The 22,500-nt window shown below is 32.1% G+C and overlaps 2 protein-coding genes and 1 long non-coding RNA gene across 3 annotated transcripts; 1 reads left to right on the plus strand and 2 right to left on the minus strand.

The window, feature by feature from the left end:
- Positions 1 to 60: 60 nt before the first annotated feature.
- Positions 61 to 9,964, minus strand: LOC122258026 (uncharacterized). Its single transcript, XM_086537418.1, is given in 8 exon segments — positions 61 to 753; positions 2,320 to 2,492; positions 3,544 to 3,749; positions 4,048 to 4,372; positions 6,336 to 6,503; positions 8,795 to 8,909; positions 9,720 to 9,779; positions 9,886 to 9,964. Coding segments are annotated over 8 exon segments (1,383 nt in total). The 5' UTR covers positions 9,961 to 9,964; the 3' UTR covers positions 61 to 492.
- Positions 9,965 to 11,927: 1,963 nt separating this feature from the next.
- On the minus strand, positions 11,928 to 17,872 carry LOC147471872 (uncharacterized). The gene is made up of 11 exons (XM_086536716.1): positions 17,777 to 17,872; positions 17,324 to 17,423; positions 16,889 to 16,933; positions 16,562 to 16,642; positions 15,899 to 15,958; positions 15,622 to 15,693; positions 15,299 to 15,367; positions 15,029 to 15,112; positions 14,301 to 14,649; positions 13,914 to 13,993; positions 11,928 to 13,726 (listed from the first exon to the last, which is right to left on the minus strand). The coding sequence occupies exons 1-11, from the start codon at positions 17,870 to 17,872 to the stop codon at positions 13,104 to 13,106; spliced, it is 1,659 nt and encodes a 552-aa protein (XP_086392842.1). The 3' UTR covers positions 11,928 to 13,103.
- LOC147471873 (uncharacterized) lies at positions 17,644 to 20,229 on the plus strand. Its single transcript, XR_015191069.1, has 5 exons — positions 17,644 to 17,938; positions 18,330 to 18,374; positions 19,304 to 19,363; positions 19,569 to 19,640; positions 19,891 to 20,229. It is a non-coding gene; the product is annotated as an uncharacterized LOC147471873 (long non-coding RNA).
- The last annotated feature ends 2,271 nt before the right edge of the window (positions 20,230 to 22,500 follow it).

Here is a 22,500-nt window from a genome sequence, read left to right on the forward strand (position 1 = left end):
TTTGCAGGTAAGTCGACCTAGATTATTGAATATAGGGATAGGATAATAAATTTAAATGACTGCATTTCTTCTTTATTACTGTTAACACACATTTTGCAAAAGCTTATTAATCTTTGCAAAATCTGTTCTTGTATATATAAATAAAAGACTAAGAACCTGACGTACTTTGGTATAAAAATAATATCCTTAAAATTGTACATCAATGTCTTCTTCATTTTCAAAAAATATATATATTCTTGATGATCTTGATCTGTAACGCATTCATGTAACAGAATTCATTAGAAAACTATTCATTCAGTTTTAAAGACCTTCTCTATTTAAAATAATATTAAAAAGATAAAATATACTTAATTATTATTCAGCATAAGGAGAAAAAGAAAAAAAAAGAAAAAGAAAAATACAAATAAAGACCTCTCATTTCTTATAACAAAATAAAACATAAAGGAAGACCATTTGGTTTCAAGTCTAGTCTTTTATCTTATAAAAAGAAATCTATTTAATCTTCTGCTTCTTCCCAGTCTTATAAACCAGTGTCCTTGAACTCCTAAACAACATATTATAGAAGACGATAAAGGCTACAGTGGTGACGAGGGAGATGGCCGCGATGTACTCCGCTCGGTTAGGGAACGGGGTGCCGCAGATGGTGTACCACTCGACCCCATCGCTCACCGGCTGTCCTCCAGGTAAACAGTGGAAATCGAAGTACTGCTCGTCGTAGTCACTCGAGCACAGGTAGGTTCGCCTCTCCAGAACCTTGGGGGGGAAAAGTTTGATAAGGTGTAACTAATCTATCTAAATAATAGTAATAATAATAATAATAATAATAATAATAATAATAATACAAAAAAAGAAATTGTTCCATAAAAGGTCCCTTACATTTAGAAAAAAGGCTGATATTTGTATAAGTGGATCTTATAGCGCTTAAATTTCAGGATTACCACAAGTTAGTATAGAATATAAAATAGAAGTGTTGGCTCTAACAATTAGTGTCCTCAGGAATGTCATTACTGCTTCAGTATTATACTTTTAATGAATTATACTTCTGATAGTAGCAAGTATAAATAACTATTGTAAATAATGATCTGAACAAACCATGCAAATTGTTAATATCAAATATTGTAACATTACTATAATAAAATAACTACAATGAATCCATTTACTGCTGAATTTTCGTCCAACGAAGTTTTGTATAATATTGCAATTTCACTGTAAAATAACTTTAAAGCTAAGAATAAATATCATAACATCTACCAAGGCCTGTTTTAAATAGATTTGATTCTACAAATTAGCTATCAATATTACAATATGCAAAACATAACTACACACTATAAATCTATACATCCATAGCTGTACATCTTATCAAAAGAAAAGAAAAGAAAGAAGAAGAAGAAGAAGAAAAAAACTCTCTCTCTCACACACACACACACTGACACACACATACACACACACACACACACACACACTAAAACACACACTAAAACACACACTCACACACACACACACTAAAACACACACACACACTAAAACACACACACACACACAAACACACACACTAAAACACACACACACAAACACACACACTAAAACACACACACACACACACACTAAAACACACACACACACACACACACACACACACAATACAATACATACACACACACAACATAACACACACACCACAACACACACACAAAATATATATACATATATATATATATATATATATAAATATACACATACACACACATATACACACACACACAAATATACATATATATATATACATATAATATATATATATATATATATATATATATATATATATATATATATATATATATATATAAGATGCATTACACTTTCCTAAAACACCAAACTAAGTCCAAAGAACCCATCAGAAGACTATCACATACCACCTTACTGTAATGTTACTACTATAAACAACTGCTACTGTGATACACCATGTGTTTATTACACTTCAAAGACAACTCCTACTAGGATGCTATTACCATACCTTAAACATCAACATATCATATTTTGGAATTTGACAGATATTTTGAACTGCACTTGAAACCAGAGAATTTGGACTCGGACAAGCAGGCGGGACTTTCGCATGCGAATTCGGAAGCGGAAACGACTCTTAGACTCTCTAACTCTGACTCTGATCCGTTTCACAGAAATTGGACTTTCTTCTTGCTGTGCAGTAGGGAATGCCAATGCATAACTTAGGACTTAAGACACCTTGCATTCTGTTCTTTCATTTTGATTATCACATATATGAAACTAGCTTTCAAAATGCAAAGCAAAATTCAAACTCACTCCTCCAATGGCAGTGTAGACATTGGTCTTCTCATCGCAGTCTCCTGTGCGTTCGTGCAAGCCGATAGAGACTTCCTCCTCAGGATTGCCAAACACAGCCATGCCCAGGTAGAGGCCATAGTGCAGCACCATATTTACAATGATAATCAGCACAGACCAGTGAATCTTTTCACCTGTGAAGGAAAGTTGGAAGCCATTACTAATAAGATATAGTACAAATGCATGCTCTATTCAACTTTCTCCTTGTAAAGATAATGAAGAAATATGGAATCATTTAAAGTTTCACTTTGAGTTTTATAAATGTGTATGAATCTTTAAAGCAATGGTGACAGAAAAGTTGAACGTGGGAAATTTACTTTCCAGGTCTAACAAATTTATTTCTTATATATATGTTTTTTATCATCCATTCATTGATCTATTTTTTGTTACATGATAATCATGATCATCATTGTTCTTTCTTTGTCTTCCTTGATATATATAATCTAACAACAAGGCTAGATAGTAAGGGTTGTCTAATTGCCTTAGGTAAGTGTCATCACTTGTTTATATATTGCTTCCCAATCCCCTCAGGGCAACTTCAGTATTCAAATTTCCTTGCTAAAAAACATTCCAAAAGTGTCTAGGTATGAACAAAGGCAGCTTCCCAAAAGCAAAGAAACTGATAGCAAACTTTGTATAATGTCTTAATGATTATTGAATCATATATCAAACATCATTTTCCATGATCTCATTTGTTGCTGACAAAGTGTACACATTCATGTCCTTTATTTTCAATTAATCATGTTATGACAATTCAAGTACAGCCTAACATGAAAACATACAGAATGGGGAGACAAGTTGATGAATTTGGTCAGCCCATAGAAAAAATGGCATTTGATAAATAAATAAATCAATCAAATGCATCTAACACAATTACTCTATGTGAAGCAGACACTTTAAAAATATATTAATATACACTCTGCCCTTTGCAGCAGCAGAACTTCAATGAAACACCAACTAATGTTTCAAATCTTGTTACTTAGTTTGAATAAAATGAACAGGTTACACTTTCTCCATGATTATTATATTAATAATGAAGAATGAAAACAGGAAACTCACCAAATTTTGAAAAAAGGCAGGGAACATGGCATTTACTTTCACTTGCCTAATAAACAGCACAAGTGGGAAGAAACAAGAAAAATCAAAAGATTAGCCCCCACATCAGGTGCTGGCTTAAGAACTCACCCTCCTGTTTGCGAGAAGTTAACCGTGGGGTTCTATCAGTTGTCCAGACAATCAGCATGTATAGAACTACGATCATAATCACGCAGTTCTCTGTATGGATGCCATAGGTGTCATGGAGTGGATGGTACAGGAAGAGAAACTGTATAACACCACCAGGCATTCCACAGAGGCCAGCCAGTAGAGCGCAGAGGATTTCCTTTCCAACACTGTAAGAGTGGCAGATATTTATTTTGAAATGAGTACTTTACAAACTTATGTGAGTTATAAATGGAGTTTTTGATGAAATAAATTCTATAATCATTTGTTACTCTGCATACCAATTTATATGTGCAACAGTGGGCATTTATGGAAAATCTTATGGAAAATCTATATGAAAAGGTTTTCAAATAAGCAGAAACAATCACTAATCAGATCAGATTTCTTTGTATAATAGAGCAATTCCAACATATCCCACCACAATGCAATGGATTAACCAGAGTTTTCTTCCCTAGACCATAATCCTACCTGGACACTTTCCCGATCTCATCCGTGCCAGTGATTCGCCGACGCCAGAAATTAATGCCAAAGCTGAAAGCAGCGCCAAAGGTGAGATGGAAGTAATACGAATTCCATGGCACCCAGTAGTTGCGGTCGAAGATGTTGGGATCAGTGTCATGCCATGTCCAGTGTACAAATTTCACAGCCATGATGTCGTACGGAATGTCGATGAGCACCTCCAGGAGACCAGCTGGACAAAAAATATTAAAGATGATAATCTGAAGTAGATTTCTTTTGGGGGGAAGGCTCTTCTTAGTCACAACCATACAAGCTGCATTTTATAACATTCTGTCTGTATGATTATATCTATCACAATTTGTATCGGCAACTTTACAATATATCATATGGCGAGACATAAAAATGAAGTGCAAGGTAATCCTGCAATTCTCCTAGGCTTGTCATAGGTGTTTATATATATATATATATATATATATATATATCAGTATTTATATAGAGATATATATTAGAATATATATATATATATATAGATATAATATATATATATATACATACACATATATACACACACACATAAACACACCTATAAGTATTGTATTATCCAAATGAACACCTTCTAACATCCCCGACAATCATACCGCGCATCTGGTTGTGGCAACGTGTGGCTTCATGTGAGTAACCAACCCTGGCATGGTTACATGAATGAAGGTCCCCTTGGCAAAGAAAGAAAAAATTATAGTATGATCTAAAAAAGCATATGCTTCAACCAAACACAGAGTTATATATATCATTATATTACCATACATGCTCAACAAAATTTCTCTGAAATCAATATATCAACTAAACTACCATACCAATTATAGTTTGAGTTCAGTTCAACGAAATACATTAATGGCAGTATATGTGGCTTTCTATGGAAAGTATATGCACTGGATATGCACATATACTAAAATACAACACAAAACTCACAAATCATGGAATATGAAGGAAAGTCTACGACCAAAAAATATGTGGTTTGAGAGTGCCTATCCCTTAATGTCGGCATCCCAGAAGGATACAATTTCCGTTTAAAGGCCTGGAAGATGCATATTACCACCCCAACAGTAATACTTCCACGACCTCTCCACAAGGAAATCTGCAAATAATTAGAAGATTATTGTTCTTCCTAAGTGTGCAAGGTTTACATTGTTTTAAATCATAAAGTAAAAATTACATAAGAGAACAACAGGAACTTTGTGGAATATTGTTCTAGGAAGTCGTCCCAATGTAGTTCCTTGAAAATGCCATTTTGTTCTAGACTTGATTCTGATTGCAAGGGGCAGAATAGAAGTTGAAAAATGCAATTTTTACCATCGATTTGTTGAAAATAAAGTACAAAGTAAGCGGACTCATCTCCTTGTATATCAATGAGTTAGGAAAATAAATTAGTAGATTATTAATCTTTTTTTATAACAAAAAATAAATATAAAGGCAGGAAAAAGCTAAAATCTTATAAAAATTCGACATGTATATCCAAAAGTGGTGGTCTATTTTTACAAGACCTCTTTTTCCACTACTGATACTAAATAATTGAAACCTTGAGATAATTGCAACCTAGGAAAACCAATAACTAAAAGAAATTAACAATAAAGAACAATTGTCAGACTTTTTGGGCCAATGAAATGGGGAGGGACAGAGGAGAGAGAGGGAGAAGAGGAGAGAGAGGAGGGTGAGACCGGAGAAGGGAGGGAGGAGGAGAGGGAGAGAGAGAGAAGGGGGAGAGAGGAAGAAGAAGGGAGGAGGGAAGGAGAGAGAGGGAGTGAGAGAGGAGAGGAGGGAGAAGGGAGAGAGAGAGGAGAGAGAGAAAGAGAGAGAGAAGGAGAGAGAGAGAGAGAGAGAAAGAGAGATAGAGAGAGAGAGAAGAAATAGAAAGTAAGAAGATAAAAGTAAAGAAAAAGAGAGAGAAAAAAGAAAAAAGAAAGAAAAGGAAAGACGGAAGAAAGAGTGAAAAAAGAAGAAACTAGAAATAGAAAAAGAAAGAAATAAAGAAAATATAGAAAAAAGAAAGAAAGAAAGAAAAGAAGAGAAGAGAGAAAGAAAAGAAGAAAGAAGAGAGAGAGAGAGAGAGCGAAAAGAAAAGGCGAAAAGAGAGAGGAGAGAACAAAAGAGAGAGAAAGAAAAAAAGAAAGAAAGAAAGATATAAAAATTATAGTTTGAGCTCAGTTCAACGAAATACATTAATGGCAGTATATGTGGCTTTCTATGGAAAGTATATGCACTGGATATGCACATATACTAAAATACAACACAAAACTCACAAATCAGGGGAATATGAAGGGGAAGTCTCCGACCAAGAAAGATGATTGTGGTTTGAGAGTGCCAGTAATTATCAATGTCGGGCATCCAGAAGGATACCATTTCCGTTGTGAGGCCGTGGAAGATGCATCCCAGCCAGTAATACTTCCAGCGACCTCCCACAATGAATGCTGTCCAAATAAATAGAGAGATTAGTTGTTGCGTTCTAAGTGTTGCAATTTCTACATTGTTTTTAACAATAAAGTACCTTAAACATATGAGGAACACAGGAACTTTGTGGATACATTGTTCTAGGAAGTCTTCCCAATGAATGTTCAGTGAATGCTTCCAGCCCTTCTAGATCTTGATTCTGATTGCAAGGGCAGAAGTAAGTTGAATGCAATTTTTACCATCTATTTGTGTGGAAAATTAAAGTACAGAGTAAGGCTGGACTCTCCTTGTATAGATCAGACGAGTTATGAAAATACATAGTATATTAGGCATGCTTTGTTTTATTATACAAAAATAAAGTATAAAGGCAAAAAAAGCAATTCAAAATACAGAATAAACATGTATATACAAAAGTGGGTGTCTATTTACAAGACTCTGTTCACTAACTGATAGCTAGAATAATTGAAATCTTGAGATAATGCAACCTAGGAAAACAATAATCTAAGGAAATTTACAATAATAACTATTGTCAGAGTTTTGCCAAGTGAAAGTGGGGAGGGAAGCAGAGGGAGAGAGAGAGGGGGAGAGAGAGGAGGAGAGAGAGGAGGAGAGAGAGGGAGAGGGAGAGAGGGAGAGGGAGAGGGAGAGGGAGAGGGAGAGGGAGAGGGAAAGGGAAGTGGGAGAGGGAGAGGGAGAGGGAAGGGGAGAGGGAGAGAGGGAGAGGAGAGAGAGAGTGGAGAGAGAGACGAGAGAGGAGAGAGAGATGGCAGAGAGAGAGAGGAAAGAGAGATGAGTAGAGAGAATGGAGAGAGAGAGAAGAGAAAGTGAGAGAGATGAGAAAGACAGAAAGATTCTGAAAAATGGGATAGAAAGAAAGAAAAGAAAGAAAGGAATGCAAGATAGAATAAAGAGAGAGAAAAAGGACAGAATGAAAGAAAGAGAGAAGAGAGAGCACGAAGAGAGAAAGGACAGAAGAGGAGAAAGATAAGAAAGAATGTAAGGGAGTGTAGACGAGATACCGAGAAGACGAGATACATTAGTGAAAGAAAGAGAGAAAGAAAGAAAGAGAGAGAGAGAGAAAGAAAGAGAGAGAGAGAGAGAAAGAAAGAGCGAAAGAGAGAAAGAAAGAAAGAAAGAAAGAAAGAAAGAAAGAGAAAGAGAGAAAAAGAGAAAAAGAAAAAGAGAAAAAGAAAAAAGAGAAAGAGAGAAAGAGAGAAAGAGAGAGAAAGAGAAAAAGAGAGAAAGATGAATGAAACAGATCTCAACAACTATGGATTTTGTTACTATGGGGGAAAAAAAATTGATTCTCATTACACACTGAAAGAAGACTAATTTCAAACCATAATCACACAGTATCTAATCAGCCGATCTAATCTGATCTTCATCTTGTGAGAAGAAGTCCCCCACAAACATAATTACAAATCATGATAGACATGAAGATAGATAATCATATGAAAGGGCTGACACATATAAAGCTAAATGGGTGATTTTGTAATCTTTATTAGGATACGTTCCTTAATGATATCTAACCTAGTCTCTTCATTTGTATTCGCAGTTCAAAAATCTAAGATTAATCTGAATTCTTGAGAAAACATTTTGTGTATCATGTTCAATAAGTTATATCAATATGTAATGACAACAGTAAATAATTATGGAAATGATAATCTATTACAGTTTTATGTATAATCTTCTTTATTTCTTGCATAAAAAGTAATGGAATGACTGGTGGCATGAAAGAAAATAATTCTGACAATGTGGAATATTCAAGAAACCTTTAGCAGATAGAAAAGAAGAAAAGAAAATAGCTCTCACAACATTCACAATATGTAATTTGCTCTTCTTTAACTGCTTTATGAGAATATAGGACAAGTACATATATACTTAATAAAAAGGGACACACACACACACATACATATATATATATACACACATCTTTTTTTTGTTCTTTTTCTTTCTACTAATATAAAATATTTTCTTAATGAATAGCATGGAAATTTACACTACTTCAGCTATGCATCGAAGATTTTGATTTCAGGCTCAACAATTTTGTATATCTATATCTATATCTGTATCTATTTGTCTATCTATATATATCTATATATATACATATACATATGTTTTTTTATCAAATGTAATTTTTTCTTTTACTTTTCTCATTCTTCCTACACAAAAAACAATAATAAGCTATATATCCCACCAAACATCTAAGCTGATAGGAGCAGTCTATTACAGCAAGATATAATATCTGAAGAAAAGCCGTAAATCTAAAAAAGATATTCACCAAGAATAAGACAACACAAAAAAGGATTACCATGAATTAGGGAAGTGACTGAGAGCAGGACGAAAAGCCATTCAGAGAGGAAGTATGTCGGCTGAGCCTTGAAAACTTCATTAGGATCGTTCACGTGTACTAACCAATCCATTCCCTGAAATAGATGATTAAATGTTATATGACATCTTTCAGGCGTTCACCTTTAATAGCATGGACATTATATACTTTCCCTGGCTTTCAAAATCATGATTACTGTATATAACAATTACAAAGGTTTCAGATCATTCTTCTTAGCCAATTACTACAGTTTAAGAATTATACAATCATGTGACTAATTCATCATACTGGTTACTCATTCGTGTGAATTCCTATAGTATTACTGAGTGTCGCTGGCCTCTGACTCGACCAATCAGCTTCCTAAGGGAGACTAGAAGAAGTCTTCAAATCTGACATAGAGGATTCTAGATATACTCTGTCTTATTGAAAATGATGGAAACTTTTATGATGAGTTTCTGTCGGGTGAGATAGGGTTAAGATTTGATGTTTGTAGACTGACTGTATAACTGAATATTCAGTTAAAATGTCAAAGACACTCCTATTTCTGTATACTATAAAATTCAACACAGAATTCAAACACTTCTATAATCTATAATTTAGCAAATTGCTTGACTATGCCACAACTGTATGTACCTAATAAAATGCAAATCATATCTAAATATCAAATACATTTAGAAAATAGGCTTTAGTAAATCTTAATTTGTGTGTTAAATATAAACCACATACCATATAACTGTATATATCCACTAGCTAAAAAAGTCAAAGCTAATGACATTACAGTAACCTCCTCCATAATATAACATAAGAGGTAAGCACCCTCTTTATATCCTTTCTGTAATCATATACTGAGAAATCCTCTCTAAAACTCTTAAGAATTCTCAAGAACATTACAAAAAAGAATACCTACATCTTTGAAGGTGTAATTTTCAATCTCTTCCCCAAAGCCTATGAGGCCCTTGATGTTTGCCTGGAATGAAAATAAAACGGAAAGTCACACACACCCACATTGCAAATCATATTTCGCAATATCGGTAAAAAACAGGAAAGATGTAACGTTATATCCGAGGACTCACATCTTTGAACGTGTACGGACCTCCTCCTTCAGGCTCCATGTTTTTTTTTTTTCTTTTCCCTGGAAAATCAAACATTGAAGTTAATATCTCTATGTAATTAGATATTGAATAATGAGTTACTATAAAATTTCGCTAGGTTGATCAAATAAATTGTAAATAAGTTGAGAAAAAGCTTTTAATCAACTCGGGTAATGTTTAAAAAAAGGCGATCAAAAATTTATTAATTATCAACCTCGATAAAAGACCATCTAAAATATGTTAGATTCAATGTAAACTTTTATATTGAGAGTAATTAAGATACTAATGTGAATATCTCACAAACTTACTCAGGACGTGCAATTCATTGTATCTACTTCAAATTCATATATATATATATATATATATATATATATATATATATATATATATATATATATATATATATATAATAGATAGGAGTACTTTAAAAAACAATGAGTATAAATAGTTCATATTAGTTCTTAGCGGGAGTGATATATCAATATACAAATACAATATGTGTATGAAGAAAATGAGCATACAAAAATAAGAAAATAGAATATAATAACAAAATAAAAGTCAGACCTATCCATATGGATTAGGTGAATAGAAATCCAAGTATAATTTCTACCAAAATCTCACTTCTTATAAAAAAAAAATCTTCAATTAAATAAAGAATACATGATCTCTTCAATACCTAGGATTAATACAAGTACTATGTGTCTTCACAATCCAAAATACAAACTTTACCAAGCATAACACACCATTACAATACATCACTATAATCATACTAATAAAAATCACACTCAAAACAAACTTAAACAATCATCTTTTCACCGTAACAACTCAAATAAAAAACCCATAAATGAACAATTCCTCCCCTATTTCACGACACCATAACACAAACGATAAACTCCCAATACCTCAGAAAACAATCCCTCTTCACCATTAACTAATCACCATCGTCATTATTCCAAAACCAACGAGAAAAGAAATAGTCACCACAGCCGGAAACGCGCCCACAGGACCTCCCTTGCTCAGCGCTGGAGTTCGAGTGAGTTCCCGGCAACGTTGCCCTAAGAGCCGGGCGGGTGACCTTGGATGGACACTCTGGTTAGGTCAAAGACTATCTAAGAAAGACAGGAAGGCCCCGTATGGTGTATAACAAAAATACGTAGCCAGTATTGATGCCAAACAGCGCCAGATTACAGTGCTTCAAACGCCATCTATTGAGCGGTTGAAAAGATAAAAAAAATCGGAACAATATTTATTGTCGAATTTTATTTACATATTTTATATTTTTATTTATTATTAATCGTTTTTAACATTAAATCCTATGATTTCTTTTTATCACACTGTATTCCTGAACTATGAAAAACACATCAGATATAGATAGCCCGAGTTTAAAATTTTATGTTTCATATCTTTGGTTTCATACAATGTGAATATATATACAATATATAAATACATATCTTTACATATATATATATATATATATATATATATATATATATATATGTATATACATATATATATATTACACATAAATATAAATTCCTCCTTTTTCTTTGGATATATGGTTTTCTTTATCATTAACCTATGTTGTTTGTCATTGTGAATATTATGTAAGGTAATAATATGAATAAATGAAAGCTTATGTTTTATTTCATAATTTTATTCATAAAAAATATACATATTTATAAATGATAAAATAAAGTCTTCATACCTCAGGATACATTTACCTCCAGCTTGTAAATATACAAGAGAACAGGTAACAGATATTCAAAACAGCCAACATATACCAAAAAGCGTCATGCAAAAGTAAAATAAAACACAGAACTTAATAAACAACACAACATAACTTAATTGACAATGTCAAATCTCTGTCAAAAAGAACTAGTAAAAAGAATCATGCTTCTCAAGTATTTTTAATAGAAAAAAATAAGCACTAGTACATAAAACAGAAAATCATGCAATGGGAAAAAATAAGTTGTGCAAACAAAATAATAATTGGGGAACAGAATGAACACATAGTAAAGCAAATATATTCAATGAAAAACAAGCAAAAATGTGCATGGTTAAAAACACTTAACATACATAAACATGCTTGTAAATATATAAATTCAAGCAATGCAATCAAATAAATACATTATCTGCAATATTATATTTGTGCAATACTTGTTAATGAAACAGATTCAAATGTACAATTACTATGTAAATGGAAATATCTTGACTTACCAAATACCTACTAGGGTTGAGGATGTAGATTACTATATAGTGCACCAATGAACATGACAATGCCTTGTTGTCACTTTCAAGCTATGGAAATGAAATGAGAATTAATTGCAGCATAGTCTTTCTTCAGAAGGGACATAGATAAACAGATGGAGAGTGAGAAACCCCTATTCATACGTGTGTAATTTTCATTAATTTTCTGCATTTCTTTGGGGGCAAGTTAACATCTTCTATTTTGTGTTTCCCTGTGATTGATCTATTTAAAAATTTTACAAAATAGAATATTCTCATATTCAAAAAAGTATTTATAATCAACATTTTCAAATCCTCACAAATAGCCATATTTCTAATTAACGTTTCATTAAGTTTAGAGGATATTTTATACTTTACACCATTTACATGCATAACCTTCTCTATCTCCTTCTGAAATATCTTTTCAAATGACTTTATCATATTAAACATTTTATTTGTAGGATAACAAAGACAATTCCTCGGATCATCACCTTTCCTGTTAATATATGTTTCACGTAAGTTTTGCTGCTGCAAGTTTAAATTTGTTTTTATTAATAAACTGTGGCAAGTTTGGCAATCATGGATTTTTTTAATTCTATGACAACAATAGCCTGCAATATATGTTATTATATTATCTTTAATTATGTCAGAATAAGTAAATTCATCATCATTAACTGTAGAGAAATCAAATTGAGTCATGACTGATTCATATGATTCCTCAGTCTCCAACTCATAATCAAAATTTCTTATAAAATCATCAATAGACTCAAAATTATTTTGAGACTTTTCTGCCTCTTTTAAAATGTCATCATTTTCAAGTTCATAATCAAAATTTGTAATATAATCAATTATTTCTTGACATTCATTTTCAACTAGGTTTGTCTCATCTGCTGTAAAGTCAGACTGCATTTCATATGGGGAATTCACATTGGAAGAATTATGTATTTTATTATTATCAGAAATGTTTAAATAATTTAAAAGGGAGTCAGATCATCTGAACAATTTGAATTTTCAGCACATATTAAAAGATTGTTATATGTAAGACTTTTCATTGAACTTTTAAAATGCTGAACATTAGGAGTGTAATTATTTCCTCCTGCTTTTCTTATGCAGCTAAAAAAATTCTCCAGACAATCTTGGTTAATGCGCCGGGTTAGTAAGTAATCAAAATTATGATTTATAGACACATCCTCCCATAATGCCTGTAAAGATGATATATTCAACAACCAACCTTGTATATTTGGAATCTGCCTATTTGTCCCCAGTACTTTCCATGACTTCATCCAATCTTTCATGTTTGTGAGGAATTGGACGTTATTGTTGTTCTTGCTGATAGCACATTTCCTGCTTCTATAATGATTTAAAGTACTTGAATTAAATACATCAAATATTTCATTCATATTATTTATGAATGTTGATGTTGCCAATGCTTCCTTTGGCAATGCTCCAAAGCTAGCATGTGTATATATTCCACATGCAACTGTCCGGCTAAATACCTGAGCTGCATAGCATACTCTCATTTTCTCAAATGAGTTACTGATCAGATGACTATCAGTAAGTTCGGGTGCTATCCTACCCTCATATGGATGTTTTTTATCTGTTTTGTAAAAAATTATGATATGGTCCCAACTAGCCACATCATTTCCATATTTTATATCATATTTTATTAATGTATTTCTTGTTGATTTCCAAAGATGTGGAGTATCATTAAAAAAAAAAATGTATTTTTTTCATTAATTTCAATAAATGAATTTGCTGGTAATACCCTATTCTACGAAAAGCACCTCTGTTACAGGAATCCTGATCACAGACAATGAACTTTGGATATAAACCACATTGTCTTGTATCATATCCTTTAAAATATCTGGATTGATACTCTTTTCATATAAAAAATAACCTAAAGTGCTCTTCCACTTTTTACATAAGTCCTTCACCATAAAAACCATAGCATACTTTGCTGGTTTCACTGAATTGCCATAAGGTCCTAGATTTTCAAAGCCTGTTATTACATCCTTATTCTTATCATACACCAGAGCAGTTTTAATGCAATTGCATCAAATGTGATGCCACAAACTTTATCTAATTCATTCATTGATGAAACTTTCTTCTTAAGTAAATCAATAATTGTTTGATTCCATCCCACTTCCATGTTTATATTCATTAGCCATTACCTAAACATCCTTGTGGTAGGTAATGCAAATATTTTAGATAAAAATCTATAAGCTTTTGGACTTTGAAAATAAAGGCTTAGAGCAAAACTCCTCTGTGTGAGAGTATATCTTCTTCCATATTTTGATTTATTTGAAAAAGATATTTGAGTTTTAAATAAATCTAAGGTATATCCACTAAGATACTTGGATACATGCTTCACCAGTTGTGATGGTAAAATATCCTCAGTGGGCAATTTTTGGAAGTCTTTCAATGTCTTTATCTTTTTTAATAGTCTCCTTACCCTGGCCTGACTACTTTTTAATTTGGTTTGAATGCTTTTGTAGGGACTGTCAGAAATTGGTGCTTTTCCTGTGAGAGAAACAAAGATTTTCATAATAATGGTAATTACATGCATATGTAGACAATGTATTTAATCCAAAATGCTACAATAAAAATTGTAGTACTGATGTCATAATCTGTAACTGGGTGGGAGATAATATATCTAGGGATATATTATAATAATTTTCTCAATAGGAAAATATATGTAATTTCCTTTATTCTAGAAGTTCATGATATGGTGGGGGAAGTGGGAAAGCAAAAACAAAAAGTGCATTCTTAATTAAGGCATTTCTACAAAAGACATATATAAGAACCACTAGATTAGCAGAATATAACTTTGTAGGGAAGAAGATATGAAGAGAAACTGAAAAATATTAACACTATCATACTTAACTATGGTTTTACTTACTTTCATAAGACTTTGAAATAAGGAGAATTGCAGGATCCTCTTGGGAATCACCTTCCCAATTTTCAATGTGGCAGCATGCTTCAGCTATTTAATGATGAGATAACATTAAAATGAGACAATCATAGTGCATTTTCTTAGAAATGAATGCAGATTTATTTTCAGGTTATGGTTAGTAAACAGAGACATACTCTTACTTCAAGAAATAATTCTATACTTTATATTTTTCTGTCTATAATTACCATTTTACTAAATTTGAATTTTATCACTTACGACTTGAGGATAACACTTCTACTTGCTCAATAACATCTGCTGTTAAACTTTTGTCAGATGTAGTTTGATCTGCAGAACAAGAAAAATTAGTGTTCATTCTACATCTGGTTACATTGGAATCTCTATTAAGACAATAGGGAATGCTTTAATCATTCTATGAAAATACAATAATATTCCTTTCCTAACTGCACCATGTTAGTAGCTGTTGATGATGGCCAAAAACAGGAGTAAGGATTCTCATTTTATAAAAAAAAAAAAAAAAAAAAAAAAAAAAAAAATCATCATACTTAAGAGATAATTGGATATGATAGTAAATTCATTACCAGGATAGGATATGACTTCCTCTGCTTGATCCCCAACAGCAGGAGTTAATGATGCATCTAGTGTAATTTCATCTGCAAAACATTAAAAATGGACAGAAATATTCTTCTCAATTAAATATTCCATTTTCCAAGTGCACCATCTTAAAAGAAGGAAAAAGTATGTATGTGAGCCATACATCAGCATTAATAAATATTTATAAAAAATAAAATAAATAAAAATAAAAACATACACACACACACACTGTACATGAAAAAATTATTTTGCGGGCATTATTACCATTTTCTGATTGCTGTGCCAGTAATACAGATTGCAATGTTGCAGATGTTTTGTAAGTACCTGTAAATAAGTGAATTTTGGTCTTTATACTGCATATAACATGTTATCCATACCAGATAGGTCAGTACTTGATATTCCATAGGATTTTCTCTAACACTTTTGCATCTTTAATAGTATCAGCTTATTGTATGGAAATTCTGGTGGAGTGTGAAATATCCATTTTAAAATATGTCATGGAAATTGATGGGGCCACACCTCCAATATCCCAAGAGACATAGTGTCAAATTCATATTCATGAGAAACAAATATGTATTTTACAGAATAATAATTCAATTCATATAATGTTCACTAAACAATTTTCAGCAATTCTAGAAGAGGGGACTGTATCTTCCTTAAACCAAGTCCAAAAACTACAGCAATCTGCCAAGGGGAGTGCTGATGGGGGGTATGCACACCAACACCCATCAAGACAAATTCTATCCTTTTCACAGTCTTAGCATGAGTATGAAACATCTATTGAAAATATAAATTTGACGGTGGGCTCCAGTTAAATTTACCAGTTTTTTCAATTTGATTTTGTTAAATGTTTCTTACTATTTCATGATCTACAGGTTTTCTCTTAATTAAAGAATTACCTGTTTCTAATAAAAAGTCAATACAAACCAAAGTTTTCATCCATTGAATCAGAGAGGATTTCCAATTTATATAAATCATGTTCTTTGTGCGTTAAAGGCAGGTCAATATCTGCAAAATAAAATACATCATATTTTGCAATGTTGTAAGCACATATATATACAATCTTTAATATCATGGAGGGTTATGTTTCTGTGAAATCACAGAAATTGTGTGAAGGCAATATTCAAAATAATAATCAATATTCAAAACGGAAAGAAACAATACTATACAGTAGATGCAAGCAAACAATATTTTACATCATATGCAATGTATTGACTATAAAATAGAATAATTTCAACTAATCTAAACACTTACCAATATCCATTATTCTTCTTCCTGTTTCATCTGGTTTAGCTGAATCTGACGATTAAATAATGGAAAATCTAATGAGATATCATTACAATCATTCTTGCCAAGCAGTGATAATTATTGATTGTGATACTATAGATTAAAGAAAAAAATGCATTGACTCACCGGGCAAATTTTGATCCGGATATGAATTGGGGCACAAACGGGTTGAGGTTATATATTGCTTATTTGAAAAATGGTGACTACATATTCTATAGCTTTTGTTTAACTCCGTGTTTGTTTTTTGTGTCAGACTTGATATGGCTGCCCTTTCTAACCACTTTGAACATCTATCAAAATGTAAACGAAAAATGGATGATAAAAATACATTTTCTCTTGTTAAAAATATCATATATATGTCTATCATGAATAATTATTGTAGCTAATATATAATACACTTACCTTTGTGATTCTTTAGGAAACCGATGGTAGATAAATTCAGGATTGGTAGTTTTCCTTCTTTTACAAATGACACAGGGATTGCCTCCTCCCACCATGATTGCTTTCAAATCGTGTTCCAATCTTCCATGTGTCAGATGGCTCAAATGTAAACGTGCAGACGACGTAAACCAGCGCGCCCATTCTCTCTGAATGATACACGAGCGAACTCTAGCGCTGGTTGAACTAACTAAAGTCACAGGTAATCAGTCAGTCTATTTACACGCTGTTTTTCATGCCTTCCTGTCTTTCTTAGATAGTCTTTGGTTATCACCTAACCAAAGACTATCTAAGAAAGACAGGAAAGCATGAAAAAACGTGTAAATAGACTAACTGATCACTCGTGACTTTAGTTAGTTCAACCAGCGCTAGAGTTCGCTCGTGTATCGTTTAGAGAGAATGGGCGCGCTGGTTTACGTCGTCTGCATGTTTACATTTGAGCCATTTGACACATGGAAGATTGGAACACAATTTGAAAGCAATCATGGTGGGAGGAGGCAATCCCTGTGTCATCTGTAAAAAAAGGAAGACTACTTATCCTGAATTTATCTACCATCGGTTTCCTAAAGAATCACAAAGGTAAGTGTATTATATATTAGCTACAATAAATATTAATAATAATAGACATATATATGATATTATTAACGAGAAAATGTATTTTTATCATCCATTTTTCGTTTACATTTTGATAGATGTTCAAAGTGGTTAGAAAGGGCAGCCATATCAAGTCTGACACAAAAAACAAACACGGAGTTAAACAAAAGCTATAGAATATGTAGTCACCATTTTTCAAATAAGCAATATATAACCTCAACCCGTTTGTGCCCCAATTCATATCCGGATCAAAATTTGCCCGGTGAGTCAATGCATTTTTTTCTTTAATCTATAGTATCACAATCAATAATTATCACTGCTTGGCAAGAATGATTGTAATGATATCTCATTAGATTTTCCATTATTTAATCGTCAGATTCAGCTAAACCAGATGAAACAGGAAGAAGAATAATGGATATTGGTAAGTGTTTAGATTAGTTGAAATTATTCTATTTTATAGTCAATACATTGCATATGATGTAAAATATTGTTTGCTTGCATCTACTGTATAGTATTGTTTCTTTCCGTTTTGAATATTGATTATTATTTTGAATATTGCCTTTACACAATTTCTGTGATTTCACAGAAACATAACCCTACATGAAATTAAAGATTGTATATATATGTGCTTACAACATTGCAAAATATGATGTATTTTATTTTGCAGATATTGACCTGCCTTTAACACACAAAGAAAATGATTTATATAAATTGGAAATCCTCTCTGATCCAATGGATGAAAACTTTGGTTTGTATTGACTTTTTATTAGAATTGGGTAATTCTTTAATTAAGAGAAAACCTGTAGATCATGAAAGAGTAAGAAACATTTAACAAAATCAAATTGAAGAAACTGATAAATTTAACTGGAGCCCACCATAAAATTTTTATTTTCAATAGATGTTTCATACTCATGCTAAGAATGTGAAAAGGATAGAATTTGTCTTGATGGGTGTTGGTGTGCATACCCCCATAAGCACTCCCCTTGGCAGATTGCTGTAGTTTTTGGACTTAGTTTAAGGAAGAAACAGTCCCCTCTTCTAGAATTGCTGAAAATTGTTTAGTGAACATTATATGAATAGAATTATTATTTTGTAAAGTACATATTTGTTTCTCATGAATATGAATTTGACACTATGTCTCTTGGGATATTGGAGGTGTGGCCCCATCAATTTCCATGACATATTTTAAAATGGATATTTCACACTCCACCAGAATTTCCATACAATAAGCTGATACTATTAAAGATGCAAAAGTGTTAGAGAAAATCCTATGGAATATCAAGTACTGACCTATCTGGTATGGATAACATGTTATATGCAGTATAAAGACCAAAATTCACTTATTTACAGGTACTTACAAAACATCTGCAACATTGCAATCTGTATTACTGGCACAGCAATCAGAAAATGGTAATAATGCCCGCAAAATAATTTTTTCATGTACAGTGTGTGTGTGTGTATGTTTTTATTTTTATTTATTTTATTTTTTATAAATATTTATTAATGCTGATGTATGGCTCACATACATACTTTTTCCTTCTTTTAAGATGGTGCACTTGGAAAATGGAATATTTAATTGAGAAGAATATTTCTGTCCATTTTTAATGTTTTGCAGATGAAATTACACTAGATGCATCATTAACTCCTGCTGTTGGGGATCAAGCAGAGGAAGTCATATCCTATCCTGGTAATGAATTTACTATCATATCCAATTATCTCTTAAGTATGATGATTTTTTTTTTTTTTTTTTTTTTTTTTTTATAAAATGAGAATCCTTACTCCTGTTTTTGGCCATCATCAACAGCTACTAACATGGTGCAGTTAGGAAAGGAATATTATTGTATTTTCATAGAATGATTAAAGCATTCCCTATTGTCTTAATAGAGATTCCAATGTAACCAGATGTAGAATGAACACTAATTTTTCTTGTTCTGCAGATCAAACTACATCTGACAAAAGTTTAACAGCAGATGTTATTGAGCAAGTAGAAGTGTTATCCTCAAGTCGTAAGTGATAAAATTCAAATTTAGTAAAATGGTAATTATAGACAGAAAAATATAAAGTATAGAATTATTTCTTGAAGTAAGAGTATGTCTCTGTTTACTAACCATAACCTGAAAATAAATCTGCATTCATTTCTAAGAAAATGCACTATGATTGTCTCATTTTAATGTTATCTCATCATTAAATAGCTGAAGCATGCTGCCACATTGAAAATTGGGAAGGTGATTCCCAAGAGGATCCTGCAATTCTCCTTATTTCAAAGTCTTATGAAAGTAAGTAAAACCATAGTTAAGTATGATAGTGTTAATATTTTTCAGTTTCTCTTCATATCTTCTTCCCTACAAAGTTATATTCTGCTAATCTAGTGGTTCTTATATATGTCTTTTGTAGAAATGCCTTAATTAAGAATGCACTTTTTGTTTTTGCTTTCCCACTTCCCCCACCATATCATGAACTTCTAGAATAAAGGAAATTACATATATTTTCCTATTGAGAAAATTATTATAATATATCCCTAGATATATTATCTCCCACCCAGTTACAGATTATGACATCAGTACTACAATTTTTATTGTAGCATTTTGGATTAAATACATTGTCTACATATGCATGTAATTACCATTATTATGAAAATCTTTGTTTCTCTCACAGGAAAAGCACCAATTTCTGACAGTCCCTACAAAAGCATTCAAACCAAATTAAAAAGTAGTCAGGCCAGGGTAAGGAGACTATTAAAAAAGATAAAGACTTTGAAAGACTTCCAAAAATTGCCCACTGAGGATATTTTACCATCACAACTGGTGAAGCATGTATCCAAGTATCTTAGTGGATATGCCTTAGATTTATTTAAAACTCAAATATCTTTTTCAAATAAATCAAAATATGGAAGAAGATATACTCTCACACAGAGGAGTTTTGCTCTAAGCCTTTATTTTCAAAGTCCAAAAGCTTATAGATTTTTATCTAAAATATTTGCATTACCTACCACAAGGATGCTTAGGTATTGGCTAATGAATATAAACATGGAAGTGGGATGGAATCAAACAATTATTGATTTACTTACGAAGAAAGTTTCATCAATGAATGAATTAGATAAAGTTTGTGGCATCACATTTGATGGAATTGCATTAAAAACTGCTCTGGTGTATGATAAGAATAAGGATGTAATAACAGGCTTTGAAAATCTAGGACCTTATGGCAATTCAGTGAAACCAGCAAAGTATGCTATGGTTTTTATGGTGAAGGGCCTATGTAAAAAGTGGAAGAGCACTTTAGGTTATTTTTTATATGAAAAGAGTATCAATCCAGATATTTTAAAGGATATGATACTAGACAGCATTAAAATTTTAGCATCATGTGGCTTATATCCAAAGTTCATTGTCTGTGATCAGGATTCCTGTAACAGAGGTGCTTTTCGTAGAATAGGGGTATCACCAGCAAATTCATTTATTGAAATTAATGAAAAAAAAATACATTTCTTTTATGATACTCCACATCTTTTGAAATCAACAAGAAATACATTAATAAAATATGATATAAAATATGGAAATGCTGTGGCTAGTTGGGACCATATCATTAATTTTTACAAAACAGATACAAAACATCCATATGAGGGTAGGATAGCACCCAAACTTACTGATAGTCATCTGATCAATAACTCATTTGAGAAAATGAGAGTATGCTATGCAGCTCAGGTATTTAGCCGGACAGTTGCATGTGGAATATATACACATGCTAGCTTTGGAGCATTACCAAAGGAAGCATTGGCAACATCAACATTTATAAATAATATGAATGAAATATTTGATGTATTTAATTCAAGTACTTTAAATCATTATAGAAGCAGGAAATGTGCTATCAGCAAGAACAACAATAACGTCCAATTCCTCACAAACATGAAAGATTGGATGAAGTCATGGAAAGTACTGGGGACAAATAGGCAGATTCCAAATATACAAGGTTGGTTGTTGAATATATCATCTTTACAGGCATTATGGGAGGATGTGTCTATAAATCATAATTTTGATTACTTACTAACCCGGCGCATTAACCAAGATTGTCTGGAGAATTTTTTTAGCTGCATAAGAAAAGCAGGAGGAAATAATTACACTCCTAATGTTCAGCATTTTAAAAGTTCAATGAAAAGTCTTACATATAACAATCTTTTAATATGTGCTGAAAATTCAAATTGTTCAGATGATCTGACTCCCTTTTTAAATTATTTAAACATTTCTGATAATAATAAAATACATAATTCTTCCAATGTGAATTCCCCATATGAAATGCAGTCTGACTTTACAGCAGATGAGACAAACCTAGTTGAAAATGAATGTCAAGAAATAATTGATTATATTACAAATTTTGATTATGAACTTGAAAATGATGACATTTTAAAAGAGGCAGAAAAGTCTCAAAATAATTTTGAGTCTATTGATGATTTTATAAGAAATTTTGATTATGAGTTGGAGACTGAGGAATCATATGAATCAGTCATGACTCAATTTGATTTCTCTACAGTTAATGATGATGAATTTACTTATTCT

This window comes from Penaeus japonicus, unplaced genomic scaffold, assembly GCF_977035675.1.
Source record: "Penaeus japonicus unplaced genomic scaffold, GWHDUDI00000001_assembly GWHDUDI00000005, whole genome shotgun sequence".
Lineage (NCBI taxonomy): Eukaryota > Metazoa > Arthropoda > Malacostraca > Decapoda > Penaeidae > Penaeus > Penaeus japonicus.

Excerpts from the sequence above, each read along its gene's own strand:
- LOC147471872 (XM_086536716.1), bottom strand. The coding sequence starts at position 17,872 with ATGACACAGGGATTGCCTCCTCCCACCATGATTGCTTTCAAATTGTGT. Across the intron at positions 15,959-16,561 it reads TTCAATGGATGAAAACTTTG|GTACTTACAAAACATCTGCA; the intron begins GTTTGTATTGAC and ends ACTTATTTACAG. Across the intron at positions 15,694-15,898 it reads GGCACAGCAATCAGAAAATG|ATGAAATTACACTAGATGCA; the intron begins GTAATAATGCCC and ends AATGTTTTGCAG.